This window comes from Cricetulus griseus (genome assembly GCF_003668045.3).
Source record: "Cricetulus griseus strain 17A/GY chromosome 1 unlocalized genomic scaffold, alternate assembly CriGri-PICRH-1.0 chr1_0, whole genome shotgun sequence".
NCBI lineage: Eukaryota > Metazoa > Chordata > Mammalia > Rodentia > Cricetidae > Cricetulus > Cricetulus griseus.
In genome coordinates, this window is record NW_023276806.1 from 14227901 (window position 1) to 14253521 (window position 25621).

Consider the following 25621-nt stretch of genomic DNA (forward strand, 5'->3'; position numbering starts at 1 on the left):
AGATCCATAGGAAAAGGCTCCCTGTGCTGGCATAAGAATCCAGAGCTCTGGAAATACCCCCTTCACTTTTGTGGGGGTGTTCATGGGTTTAAGTGAAGGGTAAAGAAAGAACTTCCATATTAGCTCATAGCACAGAGGATGATTAGAGTTCCAGGAATTTAAAAATCCAACAAAGTGGGAGAAGAGAACAAAAGGCAGAGAGGGGGACAATCTGGACAATAGGAAAAAGAAGGGGCAAAATTTGGTTGGCTTCCTCAGTGAGGAAGCTAAGCCTCACACAGTAAAGCCTGACCTACTCACAGCCCAAATTACATGTTAATGATGATTAAGTTATGACAACTAAAATCCAGCATCCCCTTCAGAATGAATTTCTTCCAGGAAACAAAAGTGAAATCGTAGAGACCTAAACTATAATTCAAATTTTCTTATCACAAAGAAAGAAATTGCTGTTTCTCTCTTAACATGTGACTAGCCTTTATCTTCAAAAATCAAGGTAGGGGACCCCCTACACAAACAGGGTAACCAACAGTTCTGACTCCCTCTCAAGAATTACAAGTTAACAAAAAATACCAAAATGAAACAACAACGAAAACAAAACAAACAACAAAAACACATTAGATCTGTGTTTGGGTGTTGACCAACTTTGTTTTTGATTTTCATGTTTTGTTTTGAGAGAAAGAGAATAAAGTTGGGTGGGGGAGGAGGTAGGGAGAATCTGGGAGGAATTGGGGGAAGAAAAGAACATGATCAAAATATATTGTAAGAAAAAAATAAATAAATAAAAAGAACTTGATGTTGGTCACCTGAAGTACCAATGGAGAACCTAGAATGAAATGTATTGTTAAACCTGAAAACTTTGAGACAGACCAAATCCATAATTGCCCAATTAAAGCAAGCTTTATTTAATACTCAACAGCAAGTCAGACACTGGCCAAGTCTATACCTGGGATTCTCAGAGAATGGCACTGAATTACGTTAGTCAGGGGCTCATAAAGGCAGAATCCATGAGGGTCCCCCCTTCCCCGTCCAATCGAGGGCAAGCATGCATCCTGACATACTTCCTGCCTATGTACCTCCCAACTACTGTGATCAAGCACATCCTGTGTACTGAGTGGAGCAACTATCCTTGTTCTCAGAAGTGGAAACACGTGACTTGTGATTTCACATGAACAACAGCCCCCAGCTCTCTAGGAAGCTATCTGTCCTTGGGCAAGTAGGGTTTAAAGGTTAACTCTTGGCCTTTGCAGTATGTTCCTGGCATATTTTTTGTTGTTGTTGTTTTCTATAAGGAAGATAGAAGGAAACTTTTCATGATAAATTAGATATGGGAAAGTAAAAATCCATTTCTTTTATTGTTCTTCAAAGAAAATTAGTATGATCCAATAAAATGTCTGAGCAGAAGAGAGAGTGATTAACAGAATAAAGATAAGTTGTTTAGCTAAACTGGCAAAGCGTCAAGCTGCCTTTTAAATATCTACGCATACCCAAAGACAAATGCTACTCTCAGCCTTGTTCGTTGACGCCTCCCTTTGCAGTGAAGAGAGAGAATGCAGAGAATCATGGCTACTTAGGGTACAGAGAATACATGACGGTTAATGGTTCAGACCTATATATTTATACCGCCCCCTCAAAGAATCAGGGAACCCCACAAAAGGGGACAGAAGGAATGATGAAAGCGGTCATAGAGAGGCGAAATAGTTAAGAAATAACTTCAGAGCATGACACAACCATTGCAATCATGATCTAACAGCAGATGTAGCTACCTGAACGGGGCCACACAAGACTGACTAAGCCTGTCAACAGTCAATTAGGGATCAGGGAGGAGTTCAAGGGGCCTGACACTTCCTAGCCTAACTACTAGCTATTGATGAATACTTAGGGAGGGGCAGTTGTGTACACTGTTGAGCCCACTAGCCTCCGACAGTTCCAAAGCCATGGTCACATAGTAAGTCCTGGTTAAACTGGGTAGGTCACAACACAACAAAAAGACATGTATGTGGCAAAGGGACTTGTAGGGAGGGTTGGGGTGGGGTTGACAGGGTTGGGAGACTAAAAAACGACCTGGTGAGAGTAAACAGATTGTACAAGAACAAATGTAGCTAATTAAAAATTTCTGTTGTTTACTCCCCTCAACAGTGACCAGGAAAGCATGATATAAAAAGATAAATTCTATTCTTTTTCACTAGGAACATTATTTATTTATTTGTATATTCTAATAACTTGGAATAGTTTTCTTTAATTTATCAAACTCTTTTCTAGTTTTTGATTTTCAAGCTCACCCTCCCTAACTCTTAACTTATACCATTATTTTTTAGATCACAGTCTATATAATAATCAAATTACTCTTTAAAATGGAGAGAGAGCTTTAACACTGCCCTTCATTTTATTATGGTTTTATTTTCAGAGCTGATTCTATAGAAATCAAAGCCTATGTGTCTATTTAGGAAATTAACTAAAATTAGGAAGCAACATATTATGTCTCAAGAAGAAAATGTGTTATGTGTTTTATATACTTCTGATCACTTCAGCCATCACCCAACAATAAAACTATTACACAAACTGGCCAAGAGTTTTTTCATATATGAACATTGACCTTTACACAGTTGGCATCTCTCAAAGCCAGCTGGTGATTTGGGGAAGTATATATAGATAGACCTGGCAAGAGACACAGAGAAAGCAGAGCTGCTGAGCACCCAGGCAGGAGCGATGGGGCTCCCCAGGGGTTTTATTTGCCTTCTGCTCCTCTACCTGCTTCAGGGATCAGACACTTCCTTGGTGAGGCTGAGTGAGAATGGTTATGAGGACATAATTATTGCTATTGACCCTGCTGTGCCAGAAGATGAAACAATAATTGAACGAATAAAGGTAAGAAAATGAGCTTTCTTCTGTTTGAGTTATAAGGAAGAAAAAGGTTAGTAGCAATTGTAAGAGCGACTATGGAAAGCTCTGAATGCTTTGAGAAATTTAAAGACTGTGTAGACAGTGTTGGAATGCATAGAGAGAGAAGACAGTCTAAACTGCTCTAGGAGGTTCTAGAAGGGATTCTGCCTTCTAGCCATAACATCCAAGACATAGGCCTCTGTGAATCTTGCTCCTTATGTGTAATTTAGAAGCTGGCTTCGTTCTGTTTCTGTAATTATTTATTTATTGTGTGTATGCACATATATGTTTATTATATCCTTGAGGAGAGAGTAGTAAATTAAAATAGAAAAGAACTACAGAGTACATATTCTTTTTCAGAGGCATCACTAATGTAAAGTGAGTGGACTAGCAGATGTGATGTTAGTGCGTTGCTGTTGCTGTGGAGTATTCAAAGTCAGGAAAGGTGACAGAGCAGAGTGCAGCGTCAATAAGCAAGAGTATAAGCAACTATTTCCTGCAGGACACCGAGACAAGTCCTCCCTCATGATGTGACATTTGAGCAGACCCCAAGATGAGTAAGAGAAGAGATGAGAGCTGCATGGGGGTGATGGCACCTTCTGTGATGGAGGAAGCAACAGTGAATAAGCAGGAGGAATTGAGGCTTAAACAAAGCTGGGATAAGGCCACATGCAGTGGCAGAGCCCAGACCACCGGAAAGGACATTTTCACTTTCCCTCTGAGTGATAAGAGACCCCATGGAAAAGATCTTAGCGGCGGTCATGTACACTCTGATGCCTATGCTAGGACTGTTCTGACTACCTACAAGTATAGTAGGCTTGCACCCATCACATCCACTGTGTAAATGTTGTAGTGTAGGGTGCAGAAGGACTCAGGCTGTGGCTGGTGAATAGGGATGATGATTAGGACCATGAGGTGTCGGGAATGATTAAAGTGTATGACTCCAAACGTGTTTTGAAAGTACCAAAGACAACATTTTTATTGAGTTAGGCATGCTTGGCAAGGAACTGGGGAGATGTTAAGAGGCAAGGGAAACTTCACAACTTTGGCTTAAATACTTGAATTGAACTTCCCTCAGCTGGGAAGGAAAACTCTAAGTAAGAAAGAGCTGGACCAGTGTATGTGGTGGGGAGAAATTAACTTAAGGAAATTTGAGCTTGGGGTGCTTTCTAGACATCCAGGATGAAGAGACAGGGATCTGAACCCAGAGTGAAATGTAAAATGTTGCTTAGATGGAAATTAGAGGTGATCAGTGTGGAGAGGATATGGGTCTACCAGGCGGCTGCCAACAAAGGAAGAGCCCAGGTGCTAAACCGAGGACTTTGGTTTGCTGAAATTTCTTCCAACTCTAATATTCCATCTGAAGATTGGCATTGCAGCACCATGCATCACTTTTCATATTCCCAGGAGCAACATCTACAATTTCTACTGCTTGTCTTCAGTTCCTCCCCACTGGGGGGTCCTAATGCTTGCCCTTGAACTCCCTAGTGGATGTGAACTGAACTGTCTCTACTCTAGTGATTTCCTTTGACTTCCACTTATCACTCATCATCTGAAAACTGCAAGGCAGTCCAAAGGTGATACTTGCTAGTACCCTTTGAACTCTAAAAGATAAAGATTGCTTTTTCTATAGCCTATAAAGAGTGAACTCTGGATGATAGATTCTTAGTGTTCAAGAGTGAAGGATCAGTTTCAATCTTTTTAAAATTCAGAAACAAGTATTTTATAGGACTATTTTTAGAGGCAAAAGTATCCTTAGCATGGTCTTCTATTGAACATTACAATTAGAAATTCAATCCTTTGCTAACATGTCTACAGTTTAGTGTTTCTGGACTCTTGGCCTTTTATAAAGTTCGATATCATCAGGCAATTTGTGAGCTGCCATCATCTACTTATTACACATGATTTATGCAAAACTCTTATATTCATGTCCTGATGTTCTCCATTTTCAAGTTTCTTTTGCATTTTGTGTTTGTGTTCATGTTCCTTCTGGGTTTGAAACATGACCACTTTTGCAAACACTGATATTTCACTTTTATAAAATCTAAAACATTATAGGAATTTGAGGGAGGAATTTAGAAGGACCATCGTAGATTTAAAGTGGTTAGAAAACTCTGAGGAACCATTTTTAGGCACCTGGGGTATCCCTGGAGATGGCAGTCACCTACAGGGTCTCTGACATCTCTCCATGACCCAAGAACGCACTGCTAGCTAAGACAGCCAGTTGGGCCATGGATACTCTAAAGGAAACTCTGTCCTTTGGGGTTGTGTAGTACACAACCTACACAGTTGTCTACAGCAAGCTTATGCTTCAATCCAGAACTCATGTTGAGCCATCAAAACACTGTTGTCTCCTATGTAGAGAGCCTTCTCTCCCAACAGACCATGACAGACTAAATATCTCTCTTTTAAAAGGAGGGTTCTCTTATCTTCCTTCTGTGTGTGCTGAACAACTTCCAACTTGCTTTGGAGTTCTTCAAAGCCTTCTTGTACTGGACTGTCATTTCTCTGGACTCTGGCCTTCTGAGTCATCTCATGACTACTCACTAATCAATTTGCTGAGTTCTTGGAATACATAGGAGTCAGAACACTGGAGAAACAGAGTTGGGGAAAAATGGAGGAATTGAGGAGTGTTCTCATGTGTTAAAGCTGGAAGCGGCAGAGGGTCTGTCCTGATAGATACAGCAGTGGAGACTAAGAGAAGATATTTTTATTTTCACCATTTTCTTTATTTTATATTTATTTATATTTTACTTAACTGTGTTAAGTAAAATGACTCTGTAGAGTCATGGTTGTAAGGAACAGGTCACCTTAACTGCTTTTCACCCATTGTTTACCTTTGTTAGACAGTAACTATAAAAAGAGAAATTCTCTTATAAATCACAGTAACTTTGAACTCAAGATAATGGGGACAATTGGGTATTTTCACATTGGTAGCCGAGCAACAATTCTGTGCTATAGAATTTTCCACCACACCCCCCACCAAGTGTCCGACCTCTCCACCTCTTCTAGCAGTATGGAAAGAAAGCCCTGTCCTGATGATGACTCTGTGGGCTATTCTCCTTAGCTTGCATCTGCTAAAGCTGTTTTGACTCAAGTTTCCTGAAATCATATTCTCCTTAGTTTGTATCTGCTAAAGCTGTTTTGACTCAAGTTTTGTGAAACCAAGAATGACATCAAACAGTCTTAGAATACTTCTTAGTTCATTACAGATTTACATCCATTAAAGGGTAAGGTCACTGGGCTTCAGAGAATTCTCTAAGTTAACCAGAGAGTGGTAACACAAATATTAGAACCACATAAATGACTCTAAAGTAGATATTCATAGGAATCAAATAGTGTACTCACCAAGTACAAGCAGCCAGTCATCTCTCGAGATGAGAAGCCAGAGGACTCGGAAGCCTTTCCAAGTGCAGGGTAAAGCAAGTTTTGGATTGGCAGGTTACAGATATGAATGGGACCACGGACAATGATCTTGATGAATGGTCGCTTTGGAGTGACTGGTTAAGGGAGACTGCCTGAGATGAGGGCCTGCCTGCTGCATGACACAACGCTCGCTTGGTCACTTCTCCATGTCTTTGTTCCCTTTGATAATAGGAAATGGTGACTACAGCATCTACATACATGTTTGAAGCTACAGAAAAGAGATTTTTTTTCAGAAATGTATCTATATTAATTCCTGAGAGTTGGAAAAGCAGACCTGAGTACAGGGGGCCAAAACAGGAGAGCTACAAACATGTAAGTGTCAATCTTTTTTCTAACAAAAGGAGTGTTTTCTGGTGCTTACTAGTTTTGCCACAAATTGCTTGATCAGAGTCTTTCTAACTTGTTTCTTCCGTCTTCAAGTTCTAATGATCTTTTTAAACATTCTCAGGCAGATGTTAAGATTGCACCTCCTGTCCTTGAGGGCAGAGATGAACCATACACCCGGCAGTTCACCGAGTGTGGGGAGAAAGCAGAGTACATCCACTTCACTCCCGACTTCATACTGGGGAAAAAAGGAAATGAATACGGCCCTTCAGGTGGGGAATTTGATTAAAACATTACATAGAGTTTTTAAAACTTTTAAAAGAGTTGCAACAAGCAACTCTATACTCAGATTGAATAAAGAGACTTTGGAACAGAAGTTCTTAGATCCAAACCCGGGTCTATTTATTAGCTGTGTGGTATTGAATAATTGATTCACTTTCTCTCTGTCCTTATTCCAAGTAGATTAAATTTTCTCAAAATTTGTCAAATTCTTGATGCAGCAGCTAATGTGAAGGCTTTTTCTTTCTATATAGTCTATCAAACATATCTCAATCTCTTTTCATTGTCAGCCCCTTCAGGAGTGTTTTCATGCTGTTTTTCCTAAAGTTGCACCCTCAAAATATGTGTACTGCACACAGAGTTACTGTATATATGACTAGGCTGTTGACAGGGTTGGTATTTGGATAGCTATAAACCATTGTAATATGTGAGACCTTTGACTCCCCAAGTACTGACAACCAAATCCTAGTTCCCTGTGACTGTAGCATATACTCCATAAATGTTCAACTGATTTAACATGCTGTGGAATTAAAAAATTAATATCCTATACTGAAATGTAAGATCATTTAATACAAAAGTCTTTTTTTAAGTTTTTAAAGATTTGTTTATTTTTATTTTTTAGACAACATTTATTTTAAATTTTATTTTAGAAACCATCTTATTTTACCTATCAATTCCCTCATTCCCTTGTCCTTCTCCCATCCTCCTCCAGTGAACCCCCCAACCCACCCCCACCCACTCCACAAGGATAGTGAGGCCTCCACTTTTATGAACAAAATATTAACTTTAAGAGTTACAGAAATCTAAACCTAAATATAATCTGTGTGTGTGTGAGTATGTGTGTGTAAGTGTGTGTGTGTGTGGGGGGGGGGTGTTCAGAGGACAACTTGTGAGTCAGTTCTCTCCCTACCACATGGGGTCCAAGGACTGAACTCAGGTTGTCCGGCTTGGTGGCAAGCGCCTTTACCCACTGAGCCATCTCACTGGCCCACAGTGTTTTGAGATATAAAATTTTCCACTTGAATCATGACCATACATTTGAAAATAATTTCTTATAGGAAGAACATTTGTCCACGAATGGGCACATCTTCGCTGGGGAGTATTTGATGAGTACAGTAAAGATAAACCATTCTACAGCGCTTCATCCAAGAAAATCGAAGCAACAAGGCATGACTCCTAAGTATCCTGAAATGACCCTAAAAATGGGTTTTTAACTGCCCTATGCTACTTTCTAATGACAAGCATTCATTTTGTTCCAATGCAGATAACAGATGCAATATCACGAGACTATTCTATGCTTATTTTAGAACATTATCCTTGAAGAAGATGACTGTCTATGTAAAATATACATCATTTCAATGCCAAGCATTTGGTTGGCTATTTAACATATTTTACTTACATATCTGTCCCATAGATACCAGACGCCAGAACTTATTTAAACTGGGTAGAGGCTGAGACATCAAACTTACTCACTTTGCATAATGAGAGAAAGTGACTAAGTACTGTTAAAGTAGGCTGGGTGAGAAATCAAGCAACTGCAAGGAACCAGTTCAGAACTTGTTTGAGACTTATAAGGATCATTTTAACACATCAATGCAGCATGAAAGCCAGTAACAGACCATTATCTCCATTATGAAATCAAGAGATCAGATTAGTTGGGAGTAATTCATTTAAAACTTGGTGTCGGCAGCCTCATCAGTATCCAGATCCCCCTGGTTTGAGGGCCTTGTCACAGGGAAGGGGGTGAAGTGAATGGCTGGGAACTGCCACACAAGCCCCACTGCAAGTCTTTAAAGGCATTATATGCATTCTATGTTTGTCACGCTGCCACCACGTGTCATTTCTGGTACGGAATCTCATTACAACTGGTCATGTAGATGGCATCAGTATGTTCCTCAATTTTGGAGCAATAGCATCATGAATGGATTTATGAGCTTCCTTAAATGACTACACCAAATCTACAATTCACTTGCTGAAACTGAACTGCAAGCTAATGAGATAAGTTGCTGCTAAAGCCCGGTGTATCTGTTAAGATCACTGCCGCCTACGCCAGTCCTGTGCAGTAACACACAAACTCATCCTTCTTTATTCCATTGCCTTTCTTGGCAGTACCTCACTCTGATTCCAGCCTCGTTTTCCTCTGGATAAAAAGATGCTCCTGGAATAAGCACAGAACACGTAGTTTTGCCATGCCCTGCTCTTTAGGGGATGTCTTCTTGGAAAAGAAGACTGCACTGAACACCAAGCTGTCTAGAATGAATGATTTGCACGTCCTCTCAGGCAGGTTCCTGCAGAGCAGTTGCATGCCCAGCAGGGGAATGTCTAAGGAAAAGACCCACAGCTTTAATCCCGGCTGAGAACCCCACCAAATATCTAGAGATCACCCTTAGATTTTGTCATTACAGTGATTATTCTGAGTGGCCCTCTTAACCTCTGCCACCGGTGTGGGAAGGTTGTGGCATATATACAAGAAATACTGTATCACAAACTCAGTGGGAACAGGACCACTTTTCAAATAAATGCCTCTCGTCTCTAAGATTGTCTTTCGTATTTTTAGGTGTTCCTTACGTATCACAGGTTTGAATAGAGTCTACAAATGCCAAGGAGACAGCTGTACAACCAGAAGCTGCAGAACTAATTCCACCACAAAATTGTATGAAAAAGATTGCCAGTTCTTCCCCGATAAAGTTCAATCAGAAAAGGCATCCATAATGTTCATGCAAAGTATCGACTCTGTGAGTATGCCAGTCACTGTGTCAAAGTGGCTTGTCTGACTTCATTCATTTCAGTGTTATGATGATGATTCAGATGAAAGTAAGGCACTATACGTTGCTAGGTAAGCACTCTACCACCTGAGATATAGCTGATCTTAAATATGACAGCAGGATTAAACACGTTAATGTAGAGCTCATTGAACATTGGCTGACACACAGTAAGTACTCATCTACTATTATATATTGTTAATACTATTGTATGTTAATAACTAGATAATTATTGTTAACTATTATATTAAATCTACTTTAGTGTTAATTATATTTCACTTGAGCAATGCTATTGTTAAATACATTTTCCTCCTTCTTTCTTCATTTTTTTTGGTTTTTGTTTTGTTTTGTTTTGTTTTGTTTTTTGAGACAGCGTTTCTCTGTGTAGCTTTAGAGCCTGTCCTGGAACTCAATCTGTAGACCAGGCTGGCCTTGAACTCAGACATCTGCATGCCTCTGCCTCCTGAGTGCTGGGATTAAAGGTGTGTGCCACCACCACCTGGTTCATTTTTTTTAAATACGTTTTTTAATTGAAATTGAACCCTCCCAGCTAACCTCTTTTAAACCATTCCCAAGTTATTAGCCTCTTTTTCTTTGATTACTGTTGACACATACATAACCATGTATACATGCATGTATGTTTCTGCAGAAATATATTTAAATACAACCTGGTGGATCTGTTTTCTTTGGTGATGTGTATATGGTTCAAGGAGGACTGCTCTGCATTGGACAACCAATGAGGGGGCTCATCCCAGGGAGAGACTATTTCCCTGCCTCCAGCAATCATCAGTTACCTGTGGTTCTTTGACCAGGGGTAGGACCTCTCGAAAGTCTACCTCTTCCACATTAACTTGCCCATTTAAGTTGTGGTTGTTTAGGTCTTGCTTGTGCCGCCATGTCTAGTAGAGACTGTTTCTTGGAGGACTTCCTAGTATTTTGGCTCTTACAATCTTCCCACCCCTCTTCATGATATTCCCTGAGTCGTGGACTGTAGCAAGCTTTTTGTTTTGGACCACCAACCAGCTTACAAATCATGACATGGAGACATATTGTTAGTTATGAATGTTCAGCCTTAGTTAGGCTTGTTTCTTGCTAGCTTTGTCACTTAACCTGTTTCTCTTTATCTATACTTTGCCTCAGAGCTTTTTACCTTTCTTTTTGCATATTTTACTTTCCTGGGGTCTCCATGTCTGCCTGGTGGCTACCTGGCTTCTGGCCCCAGGCATGCATTTCCCTAGCTCCCTTGTTCTCTTCTTCTCTCTCATTCCTCTCAAGCCTAGATTTCTCCTCCTATTTATTCTCTCTGCATCCTAGCCCCTCCTATCCTTCTCTCTGCCTAGCTATTGGGCTTCAGCTCTTTATTAAACCAATCAGGTGTCTTAGGCAGGCAAAGTGAAACAAATGCAACACATCTTTACATAATTAAGCAAATGCAACAGAAACAAATGTAACACACCTTTACACAGTTTAAGTAATATTCCAAAGCATAAACAAATGTAACACATATTTACTTATTAAATATTCCCCAAAGATGAATACAGGAAGTATAATGGAGATGTATCCATTGGGGCTAGGCTCCACATGATCTGTTGATCTCTGCATCATGTCCCATTGTGGTTTTCTGTGATGGTCTCCATTACTCTGAAAAGAGGCTTCTTTGGTGAGTTGTGACAGCTACACTTACCTGTGGATGTTAGGATAAGGGACAAGAGACAAGTCACATCATGACTCAGTAAGCCTCAATAAATCATTATTTCATGTTTTATTTATGTAAGATTCTATGCACAAATACACACACACACACACACACACGGGGGGGGGGACTTGTGATAACAGTGCTCCCACACAAGAACCACAGAATAACAAAAACTCCAGGATGAAACCTCCTTCCAAATCGTTGGTCAGATAGTCCAATCAATATATTATTGAAGTAGCCCTTGATTACATTTCAGGGCTTGAGAATTAGCCCCTATTGGTGAATACACCTCACATTTTGGGCACAGGACTCAGATCTGGATCTTACCTGGAAGCCTCTTTCCTGTGGTCTAGCTTCCATGATTCCAGTAAACACCATGCAAGCTACCAAGGGAGGGAAGCAATTGAACAGTCCTATCCAAATGCAGTATCTATGAGCCATGACAATTAGTATGGCAAGATATGCATGAAGGTGCAATAATGACACTCACATGTTGGTGATAACCAACAGCTGTCTAATTGGATTTGAGTTGTCCTGGGTATTGTCAATATAAACAGCTTCCATGGATAGAGAGACCATGAACCTTAACAAAGAATTGACTACTGCCACTTTGCTGAACCAACATAATTATTTTTACATTCTAATACTGAATATACTTTCACTTTGTTTTTCAGATCATTTTTTAATACATGGAATAGTAATTTCAACATTTTACTACACTTTTAGGTGACTGAATTCTGTAAAGAAGAAAACCATAATCGAGATGCTCCAACTCTACAAAATATGAAATGCGAATATAGAAGCACGTGGGATGTAATCAGCAGTTCTGAGGATTTTCTTAGCAGCATGCCAACAGAGACACCGCCCTCGCCACCCACCTTCTCACTGCTGAAGATCAGTGAAAGAGTCGTGTGCCTAGTTCTTGATGTGTCTGGGAGTATGTCTGTAAGTTCATGACTCATTGTTTTTCTTTGAGTGTAGGAATAGGTGTAACCAAATGGCAAAAATAAACACCCTAAACACCACTTGTTCTGTGGATTTTTAAAAATTATATGATTCCATAAAGTACTATTACTTTCTGAGATAATGACATGAAAGATATTAAAAATATATATAATTAAAGAAAAATACCTAAGAACAGCTAACCTAAGGGCTATCCATTTTGTTCCAGACAATGTATAGCTGAATGATAAGAACTCTGATACCATTTAGTGAGAACAAGATATTGAAATGAAATTGTTTTTAGCCATGCATCCTCCACATGAAGAAAAATGAGAATGGAGTATATTAGTGTATGTTTAAACTCCAGTTTATCTCAAGCAACAGGATCAATCAGCACATGGTGTCATCTTATCTCTCAACTGTTCAAGTGCTCTCCTCAGATATAAAGAAAAGCATCCCTGTGAAGAGCAAACAGCTCTATGTAGTCATCACTTCAGTCTATTATCATGCAGAGAATACAGGCCTTGTACTGACTTTGAAAACAGAGATATATGTGCTTGAGAACTTCCCTTAGGTTGAGCTGTGGAAGTATGTTCCTTTAATCCTGACATTTGGGAGATTAGACAAGTTCAAGGCCTGTTGGGTTGCACAGTGGCAGCCTGTCACACAAACCCAAAAAGCAGTTATTTTTATAGTCCAGTAATGTTTTTTATCTCCCTCTCATCATTGCCTATCTTTCTAAGTCAATCAATCCTGTCCTCCAAAACTTAGAAGAGACACTCATTTCTGCCAGGAGAAGGGCTGGACTTGAGGGGTGATGTATAGGTGCTAACCCTTTTGCCAATTCCGAACTCTGCCTTTTGCATATCTCTGCTTCTGTATATTTTACTGATAGTGCCTGTTCCTCTCCTGATCAGATTAAGAGTTCCACTAGGAACCCAAGCTTCATCCAATCCAGAGTTCATAACATATCTGTGACCAACAGATAGCTGCTAAAATGGATGTGAACCACAAATGAGCAGGTGTAGTGTGATAAAGCATTCAGGCTGACTGCAGAGGGGCAGTGGAGCATACATGCTAAAGCAGAAATTAAAGCTTCAGCAAGTCAGGGGATGTGGTATTGAAAGGTCAAAGAATAATAGAGATTGCTGAAGTGAACCACAGTAACACAAGATTTTATGGAAGACAGAAGAACCAATGCTCAGAACTATACATAAGTAGTGTAAGAAATCATTGATGATTCAGAGATGAAGAGCCTACCCCACCGACAGGGTACTTGTAGAACCAAAGCAGGGCTGGAGGATGCTCAACAGGCAAAAGCATTTGCCACACTAACCTAACAATATGAGTCTAATTATCAAAAGAAAATTGACTCCTCAAAATTATCTTCTGACCTCCACACGGATACCATGGGGAGTGTATGTGTGCACATGTGCACACAGACACATACAGAGGAAAGAAACATACATACATATAGACAGACAGACAGACAGACAGACAGACATATTAAATAATAATAATAAAGGCAGAAGACATAGCTCAGTGGGTAAAGGAACTTGCAGCTAAGCCTAACAACTTGAGTTCAAACTCTGGAATCCAAATAATGGAAGGCAAGATCTGACTAGTTGCATCTGTCCTCTAAGCTCTACATGTATGCCATGACATGTGTGCTGTGGCACAAGTGTCCCTGAACACCCACACACTCTCCACACAAAGCAAATGCAATAAAAGTCAGAAGAGAGAGAAGACAAGAATAGCAGACAAACAGGCAAAGCAATGCTGTAGATGTGTAGGAGTTCTGTTGTGATTTAGTTCCCAAACAAATTTGGGTATGGATTGCAGGGAGGATCTAGAGAAAGTAAATGTATGGAGTGAGCCTCCTGGGCATCCATCTAGTTAAGGGAGAAATGATTACTGGTGAGTTAGCAGAAAGCCAATGCAGTCAGCCCACTGGTGGAGAAGCCATGAGGAAAGGTTAGCAGAAGGGGGCAGGGTAGGCTGACCTACTTGGAATTAACTGAACTCATGTAAGTTCCCCCTTTGAGGAGACTGCTCCATACTGAATTAGTCAGTTCAGCTGTGTTTGGAGACCAGGGGAGTCTGGTTATGAGTTTATCTTAACAGGAGTGATTTGTGTGAATTGTACCACGAAGGTGTGAATCATTGCATTAGTTTCAATGCAAGCTCCATGTTTAACTTGGATTCTTAGCTACAGAGAATCTCTCCTTCATGTGTGTCCCATATTACATATAACCACACTTTATATATTTATCAGTTTAAAAAATCACAAGCGCATTCTTCAATAATACAAATTAATAGTTGTGATGATTCTTGCCATTAACTTCATGCCCTCCTTCTGTGAGGTCTGCCCTTATCTTTCACTTGAAAACCACTCGGGTTTTCTTTTTTCTTATCCTTTTCTATTCAGAATTATGATCGCCTCAATCGAATGAATCAAGCAGCACAATATTTTCTAATGCAAATAATTGAAGATGGGTCCCGGGTAGGAATGGTGCACTTCCATAGCCAAGCCATTATCAAAAGTCAGCTGATCCAAATACAGACTGACACCCAGAGAAGCCAGCTTCTGAAATACTTGCCTGACGTTGCCTCTGGAGGGACCTCCATCTGCTCTGGAATCCGGTCAGCATTTGAGGTGAAAATCTACTGCAAATGTATTTTGTTCTTTGTTTTGCTTTTAGGGCATTTCTTTGTGAAGTGCTACTGTACTCACCTGCCTCCTGATTTTGACATAATTAATCTTAATGGGCTCGGGACAAAGCACTCAGGAAAGAAAAAACTTGGTTATATGTTATCATAGCACTTGGGAGGTAGAGGCACAAAGATCAGAATTTCAAGATCATCTTTGGCTAGACTGTCTGAGGACTGCATGGGAAAAATGAGACCCTGTATCATGTAAATGTAAATAAATAATCTCTAACTCTAACATGCTCAGAACATTAGCTCCAGTTCATGTAAGTATTCAAGAGCTTTCTAATTTGGAACCCACAACCAATTTTTTGTTTTGTTTTTTGATTTTTGACTCAAGGTTTCTGTTTGTAACCCTGGCTGTTCTCAGATTCACTCTGTAGACCAAGCTGGCCTCTAACTCAGAAATTCACCTGCCACCACCTCCAAAGTGCTGGGATTAAAGGCATGTGCCACCACTGCCTGGCAGAATCCGTCACCTTTTAATGCAATGTTTAATGCATCTGGCTGTATGTACAACTGATTTGTATGCTGTAGGCTTGTCAGAGGGTAGCAGCAGAAGAAAATGCATCCAATACTTTAAATATCTATCTATTTGTGTGGGTTTTCCAGGATCAGATGCCACTGTCATTTATCATGTGGGTTTTTCCTAATACCTGATCCCACCTATCTTTCATTTGAACAACTGTCCCTCCATCCAGGGCACAGAAGAATATGTTTGTGTTCTCCAAGGATTGCTGAGTGTCAAGTCTATGATTCTAAAATAGAAATTATCTCTTATGTCCTACACTTTTCCTATAAAGTTTCTTTTTTCTAATTATCCATCAGGATAGATGATCTAGTATAATAATGATATTCTGAATTATGCTTACAGGTATTTAAAACTGGAGGTTTCCAAACAGATGGGGCCGACATTGTGCTGTTGACTGATGGGGAGGACAGCACTGCAAAAGACTGTATTAATGAGGTTAAAGACAGCGGATCCGTAGTTTATTTCATTGCCTTGGGACCATTGGCTGATGAAGCTGTAATAAACATGACTGAGCTAACAGGTGAAACATGATCTCTATATTACAGACTTGCAATTGCAATTGTAGAACTGATGCTCAACCACTTCTAAACTTCATTCTGCAAAAGTCAGGCCAGGGATTGGAGAGCAAAGTCAAACAGACCCAACCTCTGTCCTCATCACCTTGTCCAATTGGCTGTAAAAGACACATAAAATTACCAATCCAAGCACATGGGCCACATTCCTTCATAACAGCACAAACACATGACAAAGTTTGATTGAGACAGACAAGCCTTCTATGTCCCCAAAATGTTGTAGAGGGGAAGGGAAAAGAGGTATGTGAAATTATGTGGCTTCCAAGCTGGGACTTGAATGAAGTCTTGTCCCCCCCCCCCAGGAACAAAAGGCAATTCAAAATACAAAATTTCTTGATAAGCATTAACTATCATAACTGTTATTTTAATATACAGATGTGATAAAAACTGACTTCTAGTGCCTTCATAAACATAGTAGAGAATGCAGAACCAATAATTTTAGCATCAGTTACTATACAGATAGACAGATAGACAGACAGACAGACAGACAGACAGACTGACAGACACACACACACACACACACACACACACACACACACACACACACACTTGCTTTTTTGGCTGGCTATACAAATTTCTACCCTATGGTCACTTGCACAACTTATTTTTGTCACAAATATTCTAACTGCTAATAGTACTTTTGAATCTGTTCCCACTGCTTATCACTCCATCTCCACAGTTCCAGTTAGTGTCGAGATATCGAAACATAGCAACTCTTTTATTTTCCCAGTTGTCTGCTTCTAATCTATTTTCTTCTGAAAATGATCTAAATGATGTAAATAAGAATTAATAATTCCCCAAAGGACTGTACAAAATCTGTGAGTTTAAATATGCAGAACTATAGTACCTTTCATAGTCTATAACAAAATGACACACCCCATTAAACAGAGGTTTCTATACTGAGGTAATCAGAGGGGCTTTTGCTTCACAGTTGGGATGTACTAAATTCAATTAACTTTTCAGAGATAAGCTTAACAGTTTTCTGACAATTTAATTTGATCCATATGGAAACTTTGTCTTTATTTTCACTGTTACCTTGTTAATCATTAAAATGTGATAAGTATATCCATTTTACAAAACAACATAGCTTATTCAATTCATTCATATTTTAGGAGGCAAGCATTTATATTCTACAGATCAAGCACAGAACAATGGTCTCATTGATGCTTTTGGGGCCCTTGCTTCAGAAAATGCCGATGTCACCCAGAAGTCACTTCAGGTCAGTGTTTTTCCATCCCTAGATATTTTATGGGTTTTTTTTTTCCATAACTGAGAAAAGGTATAAGGGCAGAATATATGAAAACATGAAGAAAGAAGACATTTATGTGTAAGATACAATCAAAACATTAGGTGTTGGCTTTTTTAATGTGTAGAAAGAGTAGAAATAAATTCAGTCTTTCTCACTTGAGATACCTGTAGTAAGTTCTTAAATAGAGAAAAAAAAAGAAAGAACAAATTTTCAAAGACAAGCTGTATTCACATGCATGATGGGCAGAGATGCAGAGATAATTGGGTAAATAGCAAACAGTTGGAAGCATGGTACAATCATCTGAGTGGATGGGAATTTGGGGTTAGTGGTGACACCTGGAATACAAAGGGAAAACTGCGCCTACATTTATTTCTCCTAATGCCATGTGGGACAAAGTGACCTTGTTTTCTAAGGTAGCATTCACATTCAGATTTAAAGTCTTGCCAGCTTAACCTGGGACTAAAATTTTAGACAACAGAGCCATGCGTTAAAGAATTTTCCTACTCCTATCAGGCTGAAGCTGTTTGGGGCTGAGGTTTGGGATAGAGTAGAAATGGTACTTTCTATTCTTCCTAAAATGGCACCCACAGGAAGCACCCTCATGGGTAAAGCTGGACAACCTAGGACTTCATGTTAGGTGAAATAAACGAAGCACAGAAAGATGAAGTGTGTGGCCTTATGTACACCTGAAATACAAAATAGCCGAATTCACAGAAAAGAATAAAACCATAATTAGTATCAACTGGTAAGATGTGGGGGTCAGAGAGATGTTAGGAATAGATACAAACTTTCAGTTAGATAGTAAATAAGATCAGGAGATGTATTATATAAACATAGTGACTACTATAATTAATAGCATGTATATCATATTTGGTGCATTAGAGAAGAAAGTGAATTTAAGTGTTCTCTATGGGTAATGAAGAAATGCTTTTGTTAATTAGCTTAATTTAGCCCATTTGTAATGTTTCAAAGCAATATGTTTACAAGATAAACATGCAATTTTATGACTTTAAAAATAATTTAATATTCAGCTGACCCTTCTCAACTAGGAACTATCAACAAAAATTATATGGCTCCTCAGAGAAGCCCCTGGTTTTTGTTTTCTCTCTTCCCAGGATTCTATCCTTCACAACCTACTTTCCCTCTTATGGACAGACTCCGTGTCCAATGCTTCACTCTCAGTCCTTTGTGAAAAAGACACTTAGAGATTCCCCATTAGCAATCTATCCAACAGTGCTTGTCTCAATCATCTCTTATGTCTTCCTGAGAAGTGAACCTAGAGCCCCCAGTGTGATATAGACAAGTGTCCTATCACATCCCAGCCATTTACCTGTCTTTGTTTTTCTTTGGAAGACTTTACTCTGCCTCAATTAAAATACCTTATTACCCCAAGTGTTGTCTTTTGGGTCATCATCCAGATGAGTAGCAGGGTCACAGTCTCAACTTTTCAACTGATGTTTCCACTTTAAATCTCCTGTTCCTCCCTGCCCTTTCTTCAGACCTTGTATTTCCCATCGTAGCCCTGCTGGTCTCGGCTCCAAGCCACAACAGCCATGAGGTTCTGCCTGAGTGGGGGAGCGTGGCCTCCTAGCAACCCAGAGGCGATAAAGACCAAACACAGGCATCTTGTCATCTTTAGAGAGCTCTCAGTTCTATACTGTAAAACTAGAGTCTCTTGTTTATTTAGCATCTTCTTGACTGTTTCTTAACCATGCTTCTATGGCTACGAGGAGGCCATGTTGACTCCTCTCGTCTCGATGGCCCCTTACCTCTGTTCTCACACACTTGGCACCTCCAAGTAGGTGCAGGCCTATTCAGATGCTTAGGCCTGTAGAGATGCAAACTAGGAGGCATTCTATACTGAGGCTATGGTAAACAATAGCAGACCTGCTAGCATGAGCAATACAATAGTGGGAGGGAGCTTTCGGGTGCTCCTGTTTACTGAAGCCTGAGGCTGGACCTTTAGACATTCCATAATGGAACTATTTGGTCCTCAACATTTTCCAACCTTGCAACTGTCACATTGCAATAAGCCTTAGAAAGGAGGGAAATCTGTTGGTGGGAAGAGGCAGGGAGATTGCTAGGAGTTTGAATCCACCTTGGAGTACATAGGGAGACCAGGGCAACTCTGACTACATAAGAACCCTTTATGAGAGAGAGAGAGAGAGAGAGAGAGAGAGAGAGAGAGAGAGAGAGAGAGAGAGAGAGTCTAAGATAGTTTCCAGATCAATGTAAAGAATTATCTGTAGAAGACAAAAGAATAAAACTATTTCCTCCTGTAATCATTAAGTTTTGTTATTGTTGTTTGTATGTTTTACATTTAAACAGCTTGAAAGTAAGGGAGTCATGTTGAATAGTAATCTCTGGCTGAATGACACTGTAGTAATTGACAGCACAGTGGGAAAGAACACATTCTTTCTTGTCACCTGGAAGACAACAGCTCCTGGCATTTCTCTATGGGATCCAAAAGGAACACAAATCACAAATTTCACAATAGACATGGCTTCCAGAATGGCCTATTTCAGTATCCCAGGAATAGCTCAGGTAAGCCACTAGTTTTTCAATTTTACTTTCCAATTGATCTCAAAAGGTGAATACCATGCACAACCCTAGTTGGGCTCCCTTCCTAAACTGTCTCAGCTTCAGTAACTGAGAGCTTTTTTAAACCAAAAAACTTCTATGATCTATTTTAAAAATCACATAATGGAAGAACAATAGAGTTGGACTCTAAATGCTTCCTGCATGTTTCCATTGAAAATTTTAGGTAGGCACTTGGACTTATAACCTTGAAGCCAAAGCAAACCAAGAAATACTAACAATTACAGTAAACTCCCGGGCAGCAAATTCTTCTGTGCCACCAATCACTGTAAATGCTAAAATGAATAGAGACACCAGCAGTTTCCCCAGCCCTATGATCGTTTATGCAGAAGTCCTACAAGGGTACACGCCCATCATTGGAGCCCACGTGACAGCTATCATAGAATCAATTAGTGGAAAAATAACAGAGCTGGAGCTGCTGGATAATGGGGCAGGTAAGCCACAGCCTTTATTGATAAGTCTATATTTTTATAGTTCCAAATATGCCACGGGTTCCTGAGGCAGTGGGTACAACAAGATGGGAACATGAAGAATTAAGACAGATTCTGAATGAATAGCAAGACCAGTGGGAAATTCAATCAGTGCTTAGCATCTTGCACATGGTAAGCACTCAATAAATGTCATCTACTGCCAAAATCAGGATCAGAATCTTGACAGGCAATGCCCATCTGCAGCTAAGATAGCTTATTCAGAAGACTGAGAACACAAGCAAGAATTCTAGGTACAGGCTTCTCAGGAGAGCGTCACTGTCATAGTGGCCAGCTCTACAAGGCTCTCACGGTTCGGGCGAGGGAATCTGAGGATTAAATAAAGACAAGACAGTGGGTCCTTCTTGCAAGGAGAATGCCACTTTATTCAGAGGAAAGTTGGCTTATATAACACAGCATCGACCCTGGAGGTCACTCAGATCAAAGTCCATGCTCTTAAACCCCTGGCAATGGGCGGATAATCTGCATATTTGTAAACAGGCCTTGTAGGTAGGAGGAAGCAAGAAAGTGGCACCTAGTCTCCAGGCAGTCAGTGGCTCCCCAAGGGTACTGTGGATCAACCTTAGATAAGAGGAGAGAAACAGACCCTAAGGGGGATTCCCCAACATATCACCAAGAAAGGAGGTGATGCACAAATGATCGGATGGGAGGGGTACCAAACCTGGCATCATGACAGGGAATGGAAGAGAAGCAAGGGCGAATCCCCACAGCTGAAACACAACAAATAGAGTCATAGAGCTAGGGCCCAGGGAAGGTAGGGGCGCCATGGAGAAGTCTCTGCACCACAGCATCAGATGCCAGGTCCCACTGGCAGGAAGCTAGGAGCTGTACTGGCTGTTCTCTGTTCCCTGGTCTGGAGGGTGAGCGAGCCAGACATAAAACTTTCTATCTGCACTCTGTCTGGTTCTGTGAGTGGAACCTTGTGTTGAAATCAGTGAATAAAATAACTAGTCTGGTACACACTTGAATTAGTAAAGATTGTCTATCACTGCATTTTACAATGTTATTTTATAATTTTGTCTTCCGATATATTTGACTGGGGGGGTCCTCTTTCTCTCTATGCCTGTTGGCCACCAGATCAAGAGGGTAAGAGGAAGTAGTAGCTTTGTACAAAAAGTTTTGTATGCGGCCCAGGAGCACAAACAACAGGCCCCCAAGGGACAGACTTCAGTGAATCAGCTCAACTTTATAAGTATAAGGCTTTATAGGATTGGGGAGCCTCGGTACAATCCCTCATTTGCATTAAATGGCTCAGTCCTTTCATAAGGCCCCTCGCACAAGTCTTAGTTATCATGTATGCAGCAAGGGAGCCTTCTAGCAGAAATCTCTTTCAGGGTACAAGCTACAGATGTCAGGCATCTGGTTTAGAGACAGCTTTTCAGGCAAGGTCAGTCCTCCAGACCCAGGGACACTCTCCAGATAAGCACAGGTAGAGGCCAGAAGTTCTTCTGGAAGGAGGGATCCCCATGTTTTGGAGCTATTGAGATAAGCTGCCAGGCCATGGGGACATGGGGAGACTGGGACCTCTATCAGCCAGCAATGTCTCCCAACATTCTTGGATTGGCTCCTGTGTTTTCTTTAACTGCAATGATAATTCCACAGCTACCTCCTGCCTCTTCACAGTCCCACAAACCCATCTATACTGGCATTTTACCAGATAAACATTTAGTTCATTGGTAAATCAGCTAATTTGAAGTGCCTTTACTGGAAAAACAGAAATACTTAAACGATAACTGAGGCAGGGCATCATCACACCTTTTTATACAGAGGAATCATCTGGAGGACTTGCTAAAAAGAGAGATTTTCACCAGAGGCACTTCCTTAGGTAGTCCAGGAAATTTGCATGTCTGAAACTCCCCACACTTCTAGAACAATACAGATACAGGAATATGGTGTGAGGTGAGACCTTTAGCAGGTCCCACCTCGGGTGAGGGACAAATGTTGGATGGGAGACAGACAGAGACCTGAAGATGTGACTTATTTGGAAGATTTACTGGGGGAAGATAAGAGAAAAAGGGATGGAAAGAGAGCAAAAGAGACAGAGACAGACAGCTGCCTCCTCTGAGAAGAGAGAGAAGAGGAAAGTGGGTGGAGTTTTCCTCTTAAAAGAGACCTTTGCACTATGTGTGCAGACTACATAGTGACCTAGCAGCCATAGGACCCTGGGCTGGCCAGGGTACTGCCTGAGTGCATCCTGCCAGGTGACAGTAGGCAGGCCAGCATAAAGCCTGAACCCTAACAACCTATTTTCTCATCTTCTGATTAGAATGGGAAGTACATTTTGTAACTTATCAGACGACTCCAATGCTCGTGATTTCAAGAGTGTCCTTAGGACACAGCATTCCTAAGATCCTCCAAGTATTTATTTCCTTAGTAAAATGAGTTTTCCTTTGGACTAGAAAAATAATTGAATGAGAGAACACAAACTTTCACAAAAAGGAAAGAAACAGAAGTCGTTGACTATGAAGCAAAATAAGTGAATTTAGTTGTCTATGATGAATGAGGAGAATTAAATCTGTGTAAAGATACATTTACCATAGCAGGGACATCACATATATTTAAAAAATACAATAAAATTAAGCAAACAAACAAAAAAGATTAAGCAAACCAAAAGTCAACCAATTGGCAGCGAGATTATAAGAAGAGTCTCATGACTTCTGTGTAAGTCAGGAGGACACAGAAAGATAATGCATTAAAGTATTTATTATATACACACAATTATCATTGTGGGTAAGTGTGTTATGTGAATGTAGATGTATTCATCCCAAAGTGAGGCAAGCGTATACAATTCAATAATGTATTCTTTTGGCACAGTGTGAAGGAAATATACTCCATTTGAATGGGAAATAGTAAGCACAGGTAGAGAATACGCCCATAGAAGCACCACAACTCATTTGTTACAATGATTGCAATTTATTTATCTCTGTCTTTAACAAGGGGCTGATGCTTTCAAGGATGATGGTGTCTACTCCAGGTACTTCACAGCTTATTCAGAAAAAGGCAGATATAGCTTAAAAGTACGGGCTGATGGAGGAGCAAATTCTGCCAGGAGAAGCTTACAGCATCTGTCCGGCAGGGCTGCCTACATACCCGGCTGGGTAGTGGATGGTGAGTAGCTCACAGTATCATAAACCCAGGGAGCAATGTTCATGATTTGGTATGATGGAGACTCCAAACATTTTACAATTCAAAATATAACTTTCCACATTTCTAGAACGAGGCCTTTATATAGTTGTCTCTAAGTTAACCCAAACTAAGCCTGGCATCCAGTAGACACTGAAAACCTACCAGCTAGTATTACCTTAGTGTGGAACCTTTACAGTGTCAACAATGATGTGTTAACCTTTCAGCTCAGGACAAAGAAAACAGCCCACTATACTATGAGCACAAGTGCAAACCAGTGGGAGAATCTTGTCCTCTGGGTTACATGAGTTTCAAAGTGTTTAAGCTTTCCTTTCCTTGCTCTTATCTTGTGACTTCTGGAGTCTTTTTAAAGCAATGCCGTGAGTCAGGAGCATTATCCCTTAGCACTTTCATCATGGCGGGAAGGATGTAGACCGGGCATTGATTTCCCCAGACAAGTTCCTAATCAGAAATAACTTGAGAAATACTTGAGAAATAAAGTAATACTTTTCTTAATGCATATGTTAGCAAAGCATGGTGACACATGCCTGTGACCCCAGCACTTAGGGGTCACAAGCTTGGCCATACAAGTGCATTTGAGGCCAGCCTAGGCTTAATGCCACCTTTTTTTGGTTTTGGATTTATCTTGTTTTGTTAATTCATATAACAAATTATATAACATTCTCATTCAGTGCAGTTTTCATTTCAAAGGAAGCTGTTGTCCAGTTTGACTTGATAGCATCCTGGAAAGGATTCTGGAGGAAGAATTTTCCCATTAATTGAATGCTCATTATTGTAGCACATAGTAAAAATACTGCTGTACAAAGGAAAAGAGGAATGAAAAAACAAGTAGGGTCAGGAAGTTGATTGACTGAGTTCCAGAAACACTAGCACAGTTTCATCCAATTTAAACTAGAGAATTTTAAACACAGGCAAAATTGAAGGGAACGAACCCAGACCTGAAACAACCGAGGATACTCAGCCAGTCCTGGAGAATTTCAGAAGAACAGCATCTGGAGGTGCGTTTGTGGTATCCAATGTTTCATCTGGTCCATTGCCTGACCTGTACCCCCCAAGCCAAATCACAGACCTCCAGGCCGTACGTGATGGGGAAGAGATCACTCTAACATGGACAGCACCTGGAGACGATTTCGATGTTGGAAAAGGTAAGAACAAAGAATCGTGTGGGTTTGACTTAAGTGAGAGATGCCCAGGGTCAGGCAATAGTGATGGGTCAGTTACAAGAGAGTGATTTTTAGCTGAGAACTCAGCCAAGTAGGAATTTTATGATCTGGTATTTTATATTCTGTCAAACAGGTCTTGCTTTTCATGCAAAGATGGTAGCACTTAACAGTGTTTAAAAGTCAGGGCTCAGTTTTTTTTATTGAAAAACAAATGACTTTTGATGTGAGCATGCTTTGCATGTTAAACATTTTTGAGAATAACTAGAAAGAAATTTAATATGCTATGATGCAGCAACTAACCCACACATAATATTTTTCTTAGCTCAACAGTATATCATAAGAATAAGTGAAAATGTCACTGACCTAAGAGACAATTTTGACGGGGCTCTTCAAGTTAATACGACTAACCTACTGCCAAATGAAGCCAACTCCAAGGAAACCTTTGCCTTTAAACCAGAAAACGTCTCAAAAGAAAATGCAACCTACATATTCATTGCCATTAAAAGTGTCGACAAAAGCAATTTGAGTTCAAAACTGTCCAACATAGCACAAGTGGCACTATTCACCCCTCAAGCAGAGCCTGATGGAAGTCCACACTCTGGAGTTAGTATTTCCACTATAGTGCTGTCTGTGGTGGGTGCTGTTGTACTGGTTTGTATTATTGTAAGTGCCACTGTTTGTATCTTAAAGAACAGAAGATCCTCATCAAGAGCTGTAACAACATTTTGAAAAGCATCATGAATAAAAGGATATTTCTGTGTTTCTAAATACATCCCATGTGATCATGAGCTCAAAAATAATCTCCAGAGGGTTGAAAAGAATACTTTCAGCAACCCATTCATGAAAAGCTACCAACA

At 40.2% G+C, this 25621-nt stretch overlaps 1 protein-coding gene across 1 annotated transcript; it reads left to right on the forward strand.

Annotated features, from left to right (window-relative positions):
• The first annotated feature begins 2706 nt into the window (after positions 1–2706).
• Positions 2707–25493, forward strand: LOC100764333 (calcium-activated chloride channel regulator 4A). The gene is made up of 14 exons (XM_027395894.2): positions 2707–2865; positions 6478–6618; positions 6755–6902; positions 7968–8076; positions 9467–9644; positions 12094–12312; positions 14738–14965; positions 15893–16070; positions 17235–17341; positions 19700–19915; positions 20136–20403; positions 23395–23565; positions 24513–24746; positions 25087–25493. Exons 1-14 carry the CDS (start codon positions 2707–2709, stop codon positions 25491–25493), a joined length of 2763 nt encoding a protein of 920 aa, XP_027251695.1.
• The last annotated feature ends 128 nt before the right edge of the window (positions 25494–25621 follow it).